General features: G+C 44.2%; 1 protein-coding gene across 1 annotated transcript in view; it reads left to right on the top strand.

Moving 5' to 3' along the window:
* The window catches only part of babam2 (BRISC and BRCA1 A complex member 2), a 122765-nt gene that overhangs the window by 83248 nt on the left and 26710 nt on the right, over positions 1-12807 (top strand). The window contains exon 7 of the mRNA XM_080414938.1: positions 12274-12383. Coding sequence (XP_080271064.1) covers positions 12274-12383 — 110 coding nt within the window. The remainder of the gene's footprint in view (positions 1-12273; positions 12384-12807) is intronic.

The raw sequence follows: 12807 nt of genomic DNA, 5'->3' as shown, positions 1-12807 counted from the left end.
TCCGCACACACACACACACACACCCTTGACTCACCCCTTGTGGCTCGAAGCCCTCGCATGCTCAGGATTCACACAGACACCGCTACTGAGGCCACATCATCGCTGTGGCACGCCATCAGTGTGGGTCCACTATCAGTGGCACTTGGCCGTGGTCTCGCAATGCTGTATGTATGAGTTTGCATTTTTCGGCGACATATCTGCTTGCTTGAGCATCTTCAATTTCAATTCCGCCCCGGTGGGGGGAGGGGGGGGGGCTTGGGTTAACCCATTAAGGCCTGAGGTTTCCGATTCTACAAAATGTCTTCTAAATCCTAACATTTTTTATTTTTTTTTAAACCTACGTTGCTGTATCAGTGGTTCTTTCATATCAAGGACCCCCAAGATGATATGTATTTGGCCGCAGACCCCCCCATTTCAAAATATTTTCTTCCAGGGACCCCCGAGAAGCAAAGATTTGAGTTACAAATGTTCGCTTTAAAAACATATATATTCAAAGATTTGCAGCTTGTAGATCTGCTATTTTTGAATAGCCCTAAGAAATCTAAAATGACACGGATGCGTTCCCGGTCTTAATGGGTTAATTAATAACACATTATTTTAGCCAGTCTGTGTGGAGTATGTTGATACAATATAATTAGCACGTCTGCAGTGGTTGGAGTTGGTTTCCCTATGGCGACATTTGGAGTTACAAATGGAAAGATTAACACTGAGGGTTTTTTCTGTGTGGGGGATTTTATCCTGAATAACCGACGAGGGCTATATACATTTGGAAAATGTGTGTGTTTGTACTTGTAAAAAGCAAGTAGTCAATTTAATTATCGTTTTCCCATAGTGTTTTGTACTTTTATGCTATTTCCAACTTGTTTTCCAATTCAGTCCCACTTTAATACATTGGGCATGATGAGTCACATTGACAGTAATGTCCGCCCAGCTGTTTCTATTAACCCTCGTTTAACCCAGTCATGACTCAGTAATATGTGTTTCTTTCTGTCTCACTTCCAGACAACACTAAAAGTGTTGTTTTTTCCTGGGTGGAGACACTGTTGTTTAAATCTGTTGCAGCATCATGTTTGAAGCCAGGCAGTATTCATCTTCAGTTACCTCTCTGTGGAGTATGCTAAAGTGAAAGCTATTTCATTTCCATTACAGTGCCACTCAAGGGTCTATTGGAAAGCCCCAGTGAAGGTCAACACGAAACCAAAAATATACAAACAATTAGAAAGGCGGGGAGCCTATCTCCGCCAGCCGGCTAACGTCAGTCTCACCCAAATATGGACTTCCACACGGCTCCAGAATGGCCTCAAGGGTTTCCGTTCGGAAATATTGGGCTTCACAGCTCATTCATCCCATAGGCTGAAGGAACAGCGGATTTGCGGCTGTACAAAAAAAAAACACAGTTGTCGGTAGGCAATGTGAAAAGTATTCAGGGAATGAGTTCCTTTGCCCGCTGGTAGTGTGCACAAGAAATTGGACACTGATCTGTGCAATCGTTTGAGAGATTACTGGCTCACACGCGGACACACGGGCGAAAACATATCTCCACCCAGGGTTGCCAGATCTGCTTGTTATAATTTCCCCGCAAGATTTTATTTGAAAATAGCAGATCTACAAGCTCACAACGCGACGCGTTGTGAGCTTGTAGATCTGCTATTGTCAAATAGCTGATGATTATGTTAAAGTGCTCATGTGGCCCATAGTCGCTTTTTTTGGGCTGGTTTCCCTATACCTGGTTGCTTGTTTCTCTCACAGAATCTGGCAACACTGTCTCCACCCCTGCCTTTCGGCCTGGCGGAGATACAAAGAAAATCGGGCATCCTTTTGCTTTTGTTTAGACATGCCAACTTCAATGCCTGTGGGTCTAACTGTTGCCTCAAGCACATAGTGAGATATATAAAGTAGATATGCATAAGATAAACATGAAGAGAATCTTACACTTTCTATTCATTGTATTGTCTTCATTATATTCTCAGTGTGCCTTCTGGCAAAGCTCCATATTTGCGTTAGAGGGAGAGAAATCACTTCAGTTAAAACATTTCCACACGTTAAGAACGACTGACAAACCATATTTTATGTGAACTATCATTGCGCTGAATTTTAATAGTACAATCTTATACCTAATAACAACAGCGCTATGAATCACAGGTACAGTAAATAAACCATCGAGCACCTTTTTTCGGTGGTCATTTATAGCCTTAGCCCAAACGTCTGAGTAACCGTTCTATTTTTCACATCGTATTGCACAACCCGTATGGCCTTTATTGTCCGTGCTGTCACTAATTGATGGACTTAGGAACACGCTGGCAGCTAATGCCTCCCAAGATTACGTGTTGCCACACCCATCGCGCACGCAGAACCTGCACGCACTAACACACACAGACGAACAACAAATGAGCACATTATTTTTTCTTCGGATTTCTCACACACACACACACACACACACACACGCCCACACACTCACAAAGCACTTTGTGTGACTGTGGCAACAGGGCAGTGTTTGGGTGTGTTTGGGCCATTGGGTTGTCCCCACACACACACACACACACACCTCTGGCAGCACAGTCCACAGGTGGAGCTATGTGTGCTCTGTAATCTCCCCACTATTGTCCTCATGACAGAATATAGCTCAGACACAGGGGGGGGGGGCACACACACACACACAACTATGCAGCGACGCAGTTGCATAGATAGTTAATCATCTACCATACTGGTCTCACTACCTGTCCATTTCAGAGAGATGGCTTCAGGTATGGAAGGCAGGTATACTGTACAGGAGGAAAAAAGGACCGGTGCTTTGTACATTTCAGCAGAGGACTTTATGTGCTTGTGGACAATGCATGCCAACTGGGTCATGTGGTGACTTGTGCTTGTGCTTGCATAATCTATGTTTTGAAGTGTGTGTGTGTGGGTGTGGGGGGGGGAGCAGCAGTTCATTACAGCAGCACATCAGCAGCACATCATTAGCTGAATTGTCAATGACGTACATTTTGGCTGTCGCCACCTTGGCCCCTACGCCTCTTGTGCCTGTGGCACAAGAGGCCCCACCCCCCACCTATGAAAGGTGTAGGCCATGGTTCCCCAATAGGCGGCCCGTGGGCCATTTACGGCCCGTGGGGTGCAACTGTCCGGCCCGCACCAACCCCTTAAAAAAATAATTTAAAAATCTGTTTGCAGGTTGTGCAAATGTTGTGGCCCTCGGTTTGGTACCCTAGACATAATTTGGCCCTTGGGGAAAACTAATTGGGGAACCCTGGTGTAGGCCATCACTCACTCTAAACATCTCATTACCATTACTTCTAGACCTTTTCAGAATTTTCAGAACCTCAACATTTTATTGTGTCTGCCAGTGCCAGGCGTAAAAAGACAAAGGGGCTAATCTCGCGAAACCACTGGACTAACCATCGGCAACTTTCTTGTTCAAGCTGCCAGTAAGTAAAGGAAATACCTCCATGCATTGTTTATGATGGAAGTGAAAGGCAGTCAAATCAGGCTGTATATCCTTCCCCAAGTATGGAGACATACGTCATAGATGACTGACGTCATACACTGGCCACACCTCCAATCAGAGATACAGTATGCGCTCCACTGAGCGTGTGAATCTCTGTAGTTTTATTTCCTTTTCAAATGCTGTGTCGCCGCCTCTGCGTCGCTTGATACTTGCCAAAGGCCTTAAGCTTGGTTGCGGGGGGACATGCAGCAAAGATCGCGGGATACAGGTCTCGAACCTGCGATGCGTTGTCAGGCTACATTGGAGCCAAGGTGCCCGGGCCGCTAGGCCAGTATAAATCAGTCATCTTATGTGCATGTAAGCTAGCTTTTCATAGTGTCCTCTGACGTTGGTCTCCTTCTCCAGCAGTCCAGTAAAAATGTTCTGGAGCGTTGGATAATGGCAGCAATTTCTTCTAACCTCCACTGTCATGTTCTCCAGAGAGAGGGGAAGCGATTATGCCATGAAAGGAAGGAACACAACCTAATTTATGAAAATTGGACTGTTCAATACACTGTGCTTTTAGTAGAAACACTGCCTCTAGCTCTTGTCCTTCAAATTGCAGCCATTATTTTTGTTCAAAAGTATAGGCTCATCCCGCTAAGAGAGAGCGGTAGTTATTGGCCGGTGTACTGAGAGGCACTGCATGTGGAACACAACAGAAGCGTAGGCTTAAACCTAATTTGCCTATACCTAATCTATACCATAGCTAATAGATACTGAAAAGTGCGATAGAGAAATATGCCGTTCTTTGTTTATTTTAACCACTTTAACCATAACCTAAGTGGTTCACTCCCCTGCTCAAAAACTCAAGCTTAATTTTTTATTTTAGACGCACGTAAGAAAATAATGTGTTTCTTTATACAGTATACTTGTTTTGAATACTCCATTCTTATAAGGGAAAGCTGGACCTCAGTGCATGGAAACCCTGACCGCGTGACTGAAATGTACGACCTCCTCGAAATGTCCTACCATTTGGCTGGAGTCGAGTGACCACTGATCCACGTACATTTCAGGATTTCCTTTTCTTTTTTCTTCCTTTACATTACCTCTTTAACAGGACTTCCCTGGGAGGTGGCTTTGCGGGGGCGAAGTGCTGTGGCCAGTATACAAACAAACAGGGACTCTCGTAGCTATAGCCCAGGAGCTGGACATGTCCTCCTTACTCAACAGCCCTCCTGTCACTCAAGCCGCCCCATTATGTTGACCGTGACATTTAAAGTTGGGCGAAGAAGGCGGACATAAGCGCCCTCACCTCCTTCCTAGTGCCCCCGCCTGCAGAGAACCCCTCTTTACTCTGTGCGCGCGTGTGTGTGTGTGTGTGTGTGTGTTGTGACTTTAGCTGGACTTGGTTTTGGCGTAAGGACAGCTGTCACATCTCCAACCTGTCACTTGTGACACGGAGGAGATGCCAGAGGCCGGGGCATCAACAAATACAAGGGCGGACATGAAGGAACACAAGGGTGTGCATTTGTGTGCGCTCGTCCCCGTGTGTGTGTGTGTGTGTGTGTGTGTGTGTGTGTGTGTGTGCTGTGTGTGTACACGTGAGAGAGAGAGTGAAACGGATGGAAGGCAGGCCATAGAAGTGGGGTGGTGGCGACGTGAATTTTCTTACTTAGGGGCACCCTGCAAACCCCCACCATACGCGCACACACACACACACACACACACACACACACACACACACACACACACACACACACATACACACACACCCACACACACACACACACACACACACACACACACACACACACACACACACACACACACACACACACACACACACACACACACACACACACACACACACTCTCTCTCTCGCTCTCTCTTCACTTCTTCGTCTTTCTCCAGCCACTCTTTGAGCTACTGAGTCACATCCTCTCGGGGGGGTGTAGTAAAGACTGCCTCAGCGTCCAGCGAGCGCCCCCGAAGGACTTCCTTCTTCCCTCTCAGTCCACTGACCTGGGACTTATCAGCGCCTCATTACTCCCAGAGAAGAAGTCTCTTCATTAAGGCCCTGCCTATGGCCTGTGCAGTTGAAGGTATTTTTAATGATGTCGGTCCTTTACATAAGCAAGCCGCGCATGGCCCCAGGTCAGTTTGGTTAAAAGGACACTAAATATGTGTGAGCATACTATCGTAAATGCATTTTTTTCCAGCTGTTTACTGCTGATAGAAGTTTTCCGTACCTATACGTTTTTACAAGTATAGGGCTATTTCTGAAAATGTCGAAATTGTTAACGAGGTACATAGTGTGGCAAGCTCACTTTAGAGTCTCCATAAGGTTCCTATGGAGGTTAGCAATTTATTAAAATAAATGGTGGTTTTCACCTTGCATTTTGTTAAACTAAAACCATCTGTCCTGTGAATGATCCATCTGTAAGGCACTTTGGAGTTTTATTTCCCTGATAAAAGCTCTACTTAAGCTTTACTCTGGGTACCATAGAGGTAACATGCTTCTCCACTACCACAGAGGTCAGAGTTCAATGCCCCCAGCGGTTGTGCCTCTGGTTTGACCAAGCAAGCACTACAAACAGAAGACGCTATCCTTGACCTTGTCGCTGTACTAGCTTCTGTTCTGCTACTGTTTGGTCAGGGCGCCTGTTCATTAGGGAAAGGGAACTGGGGAATATAATGTGTTCCACACACGTTACGCTCTCCCAATCTAAACTCCTCACTTTTAGGTGAATAGGAGTAGCTGGCGACCCCTGTGTTTTAGGTGAAACGTAGTGGCTGGCGACCTTGCATGCATTGGAGGAGGCGTGTGTTTGCCTATAGAACTGCCCCAGGCCAATAGTGGAGGTTGGCAGTGACAGGGGTTGCAGGGGGAATTAGCAATGACTAATTTCTACCATAAACTAGAAGACTTTGATAAGACTCTAGTCTTACATCTGCCATAATTCCTTTTAACAGGACGTTCATGAAAGTCCTTGCGGGCTTGTTTCCAATGAGGGCCTGTGAGCAATTAGCGGTTAAAGGGATACTTCACTTTCAAATAAAATAAACATTTAAAAAAATTATTTAAAAAAAATGAAAGAAGTTATGGCAAAATAAAGGCCCCCTCACACATCAGTAGGACACTCTAATGTGTGAGGGGGCCTTTATTTTGCCATAACTTCTTTCATTTTTTTTAAATATTTTTTTTTAATGTTTATTTTATTTGAAAGTGAAGTATCCCTTTAAGAGTCTTGCTCAGGGACAAATTTCATTTCATCGACACATATGCTGGCGTGGCCTGGAATCGTACCTGGGGCAACCAGGGCCTCTGGCTCCCTAGGCGGGCTCACTAACCACTCAGCTATGGCCATACACTAAAAGACTTGGAAAATACATTGAAAAGGCTAAAGTCTGACTCCCTCGCACATCTAAAGACAATGTATCATAAGTTTATTTTTTTTGTCACACAAAGAAATATAGCCTAATAATAAAATATCAATATATCCTTGTGTTTCTACTCTAAATTTGTCTGCAACAGTGAATTCAGTTGAAAAATATTGGTGAAATGTAACGATAAGAAATTGTTCATTCCGTTGCTCCTGACAGTCAGTGTCAAAACCCTCTCTAGCTAGTGGAGACATAGAAATCAGAACAAATAGCAAAGTGATGCTTTGTTGAAGTCTGGAGTGTGTGAATGTCTGAAACTTTAAAACAAAAAACTTTTCAAATTCACAAAGTTTCCAATGGCATGTTTTTAGTGGTGTGAAAGCTGTGTGGTTTATTGGGCTCATTTATTCATACCCAAAACAACATCGTAATGGGTTGAGGTTTAGTTCTGTCTTGAAGCAGTGATCTTTTCATGGTTGTGCATCTGAAATTGATGCTTTAGTGCTCACTAACTGCAAGGGTTCCCCGAACTTTTCAGGCCGCGAATCCCCCCAAAAAAACATATTTGAACTCGGGACCCAAGAAGCAATTGGAATTGTAGGCATTATATTTAGTTTGACTCGGTTCCACAGCTAAACATTGTGAAAATAGCCGATCTACAAGCTCACAACGCCTCGCAGTGCAAGGCGTTGTGAGCTTGTAGATCGGCTATTTTCACAATGTTTGCCCCTTCCTTCCGTAATATTTGACAATTTGGCCAAGTTGGTATTAAAGAGGTCTTAAAAAGTAATTCAATTATATATTTAGGAATATGCAGATACCCTGTATACAACATAGAGTTAAAAATAATAGAGAGGGCACCGGAAATCCCTGCCCATCCACTTGTATGGAGTTGCTCACCCAGCGCATACTCCCTTTTTCCGATCTTTCCGCGTTGGGAAATGTTACGGGCGGGGCCTATTTGGGGCCTGTGTGACGCGTTTTGCGTCACCACCGTGCGCAACCCCGTGCGCAAGCTCGTAAGTCGAGCCCATTGGTCGAAACCGTTTTCGTCCGTTTTAGCCCGTTTTCGCTTGTTTTCGCCCGAGCAGTAATACACTGCAGTACCTATGATTGGCCAGCATGTCCAATGCACTTCACTGCTCCCTCTCGGTTCTGGGGACTTGTACTGTTTGTTGGTTTACTGTTGAGTGAGAAAACAATGCTGCACATTAAGCTAATCATCTGGGGACCCCCCAAAATAATTTGGGGACCCCCCTGGGGGTCCCGGCCGACCCCCAGTTTGGGAACCACTGACATGCTGTATCTTTGTTTGAGACCTAATTTATACTCTGTGAGCCCAGGCTGTGGCTCATTGCTCATAACTCTGTACTAAATACTATTTAATTGGCGCTTTGTGAGCCGTGAGCCATGAGCCACGGCTTGGCTCGCACAGTATAAATTAGGCTTTAGAGACACAACATAAACCTTTCTACTGGTGGAAACGCAACTTCTCACTCAACTTTTGGCATTTTCACTTTTTCATTGGCAGTCCCTCCCGGGGCAGTGCAATGAAACGGCGTGACGGTGAACACTCTCTCCCCCAACAAGCTGTCTTTGTCTCTCTTTCCGTCTCTCTCTCCCCTGTAACCTCTCGTGAGAAAACACTGTCCCATGTCTGACCCATAGTTTAGTTTAGGGGTGTGCCGATTAGGGGTGTGCCGACTAATTTCATGATACGATACGCTACGATATTGGGCTCACGACATCGATACGATACGATATATGGCACTTTTTTATTATGAAAATATATGGGGGGGGGGGGGGAAGCTTATGAAAATATATGGGGGGGGAGCAAATGCAAACAAATACTCCTGTTTTTGCATTATTATTATTGCAAAAAAAAAAGACAAAAAAACTTTTCTTTTTCTTTTTCAAAACATATTTTTTTCCAAAACGATACATATCGTCACGAAAACGTATCGCGATATATCGCGGGACGATATATCGGCACAGCCCTATCACAAACCATTCATAGTACACGCACCCAAGTTAACCTAGTTGTATACAACATATCGCTGCTGTCGGGGCAGAAACCTTTAAATCGTCTTTAAAATAATAATAATAAAAAAGAACCGTTATGTGACATACAAGGTTTCCACCCGACAGCCACGATATTATTCATGTGGAACTTTAGCATTATCCAAAAGTTCAGGGGAGTGGGGGGGGGGTCTCCTGTTATTTTTGTTTGTTCCTCCTTTTCCACTGACGGTGTATGACTAGTGACAGCTCCTCGCCGTCTGCCGTTGAGGAGATGAGTCTGAATCACTTCCACGAAGAAGCCTCTCTCTCTGGCTGACATGGGGGCTGTCGGATCCCATGCAAAAAAAGAACCCCATGTCCTCTTAAGGGCCCTGCTTCGTCTTGCTCTCGTTTTGTCGTCGGCCCGGAATGATCTTAAAAAGGGCACAAGTTAAATCACCTTCAAAGAGACGGGAATGGGACCCGACAGCTACAAACTTGAGCAAAGCCACCGTTCCCCCCCAACTAACACTCACCCTCCCTCCTCCTAAACCCTCAGCTTCGTACCTATTCCCGGCTGTCCCATATCATCAATGGCAAAAAGCTCCAAGCTTTGCTCAGAGGGAGTGCTTTTCGTTGACTATACTGACGTGAGCTGATTCAATTAGCAACACGTTGAGATGCCACACGGAACCTATTTTCGCCCTCTTTCCCGCAAACATTCTGTATCTGCCGAAGTCTCCAATTGGCGCAATTTTCAAATGTTTCCATCTAACCATCTGTAATTTGGAGGCTCTGAAAATGAGTAGAAAATAAGGTGGATATGTGGTAATTCTTTTTATGTAGTCCCTTTCTTTTGGGGTATCTTTTGTCACAGGACATTTTCACACGCAAAATGTGTCCTCTGCATTTATCTATCTTAACTATTAGGAGCTGAATAACAGACCGTCTCTTGAGCATTCAAAGCTTTTGGAAGAGATAGGGGAGTGATTTATATTCGCATTGCGGATGTGATGCGTTGTGAGCTTGCAGATCTGCTGATTTTGGTGCGTGACAATTGGGCTATAAGCTGGCTTTAGCTATATCTGCCGTGACAAGAAGTAAAGCCTGACCGTTGCAGACAGCCATTGTTATCGTGTATACAATACAATACCACTTTATTAGTCCACGAGGGCAATTAAAATTAGGGCACCATTAAAACAGCCAGGAAACAGACATGCACTCGGTCACAAACAACCTGGGACCACAGCCCATTCGATGCCAGATTTCTGTGTCTGACGCCTATCCCGGTTTTGGAGAGTCCTTGAACCCTGATTACAGATGTTTTGAAAAAAAAATACATTTTCTTAATTTGATTAAAGTTTCTATTTGAGAACAATTAACTTACAAGCAAACAAATAAAAATAAACACAACTTTTTATATTATACAGTATATTAAACTTCAAACATTTAACTTAAATTATACAACAAACAAGCAAATAAGAACATATACACATAAACTTATATATAACTTCTATATTTTATTTAACCTCTTAATTACTTAACCACTTCAGCTGATCTACGAGCTCACAACCCAATGCATTTTGCGCTTGTATATCATCTATTTTAGATTTTTTGTTTTATCGTCACCTTAAAATTATGAAATGCCAAAAAAAAAAAAAATCTTAATTTCTGATACTGATGTCGTGAAAAAGGTCAATAATGGCTGATATATCACCCAGAACGATATATGAAAATCATACTTGCTCCGTAATGCAATCCTGACCTTTAGCATGCAAAATCACTCTTTATACAGAAAGTTCTCAACGTTTAACGTTGTTCGGCATTGAGATCATGACAAATGAGTACGATGATAAATAGATGGTTTTGTCTGTGATCTATGATCCTCTGTGATCTAATTATTGTTTTACATTTGGACTGAACCGATGACTTTGAGATGTTATTATCTGTGTCGACTCATGGCTAATGGAATCGTTTGAATCCTATATGTAAATTGTAATCATCTTCATCAAAGATAGAGAGAAACCCACTGATGTGAGGGAATGTTATGTTTAATGGCCTGGAGCATCGTGTGAACAAACCCATTGAAATCAAACCCAAGAGTGATAACAATTAGCTCGCATGCAAAACAATTAATGCCGCTCCATTTGGGGGGGGAAGAAATGCCCAAATGAGCGAATTTTCCATTCCGCCCACTGGACTGCCTGCTTCGCGCGTGTCGACTGGCGTCTCCGTCTCCTCTTAAAGCAGGGCCTCTGCGCTTATAGTCAGTTAACAAGGTTGGACGCGTCGGAGGCCGCGGAGCTGTGAACTGGTTGCTCTTGCAGCGCCTCTGCCCATAGTGTATGTGGTTGGTGCGGAGAGTTCCTCTCGCCACAGAGGCCCCGCGATTATCACAAACGGATGAGTTCAAACCATCTGTGAGACATTTGATTAACCCATTAAGACCGGGAACGCATCTGTGTACCCACTGTAACTGTAACCAATTATGTTTTATACTTTGGCTATTCAAACATAGCAGATCTACAAGCTCGTAGTGCGCTACAAGCTTGTAGATCTGCTATTTTTTTTTAATCGTGAGAATTTTTTGCAAATCTTTGAATACATATATATTTGTAAAGGGAACATTTTTTACTCAAATCTTTGCTCTGGGGGGGGGGAGGAGGGTTCCTGGAACAACATATTTTGAGATGTTGGTCCGTGGCCAAATACATATAATTTTGAGGGTCCTTGACATGAAAACGTTTTGTTCCAGGGACCCCCAAAAGCAAAGATTTGAGTTAAAAATGTGCTTTCCAAAAATATAGATATATTCAAGTTTTGCAGAAATGTTGACGATTTTTCAAAAATAGCCAAAGAAATAAAAAAAATGGCACTTGGACACAAATGACGCGTTCCCGGGCCTTAACGGGTTAATGCCGTCGAGCCTCGTTCTGGAGAGAGAGAGAAAGAGAGCGAGCGAGCCCAGAGAAGTGCTTGATTTTTTAATCGTTCTAATGACGGGGCTCCCTCGGCGAAGCGGCCACGCTCTAGGAAAAAAAAAAGAAAAAACGAGAGAGAGATAGATGAATCCCAACCTTGAAGAGATGGACTGGGGGATTATCGCAGAGCAGCAGCTCCGGGTGGCTCCTCGGTATCCGCCTCACACATGAGTTGATTGGAGCTACCCCAGTCCTCCTCGGTTTCAGTCTCGCGTTGCCAGCTGTTCAAGTTAACGTGGCGTGAAGTGAAACAGATGTTTCTACTGGTGTGCCCCCCCCCCCCCCTCCACGACCACCACCCAATTTTGTGTTTTGCAAACAGCCAGGCATAGACGCCAGGTCTTGGCTGCGTATGCAAGCCTCGTCTTCAACTCAACGCGGTAGTTCTTCTGGTTTTGATATTTGTCGTGTGACCACTGGTTGCGGGTTATTGATTGGCTGCGTTCAAATCTAACGCCCCTTTTTTTTTGTCTTCCTCAGGACACAGCGTTGGATCCCGGAGAAGATGTGGCCTTGCTGTCGGTTAGTTTTGAAGACGCCGAAGCCACCCAAGTGTTCCCTAAACTGTACCTGTCCCCCAGCATCGAACAGTAAGTGCATTGATTGATCAGTTATAGTCACGTCTATCGTGTGCAATCATGTATTCATCCATCGGCCAGTTAAACTGACTGTTGGATTGGGTTTGGGTTAGTTTTGGGGTACTGTCATAGTACTGTAATGGCTAGAGCTGCAATGTTCTCTTATGCCCACTGAGTTTAACCATCAGGGCCCCAGGAAGAATAGTCTCCACTACGGTGTAGACTAATGGGGATCCTTAATAAACAAACTATCAATGGATTGATTGAAGCAAACTGTGTTCTGTGTATAAATGACATGCCTCATATCGTGGAAGCATCCCTACTTTAGAAGTCAGCCCTACTTTAGAAGTCAGAATCCTTGGTACTGTACATCTTTTATTCCAAGTTATGTGACAGTGACCTGACCTGGCCGAGCGACCGACGCGTATCTCTCGTT

This window comes from Gymnoscopelus braueri, assembly GCF_963280865.1.
Source record: "Gymnoscopelus braueri genome assembly, chromosome: 19".
NCBI lineage: Eukaryota > Metazoa > Chordata > Actinopteri > Myctophiformes > Myctophidae > Gymnoscopelus > Gymnoscopelus braueri.
The sequence above is the reverse complement of the archived record's forward strand: the minus strand, read 5'-3'. Positions and strand labels throughout refer to the sequence as shown.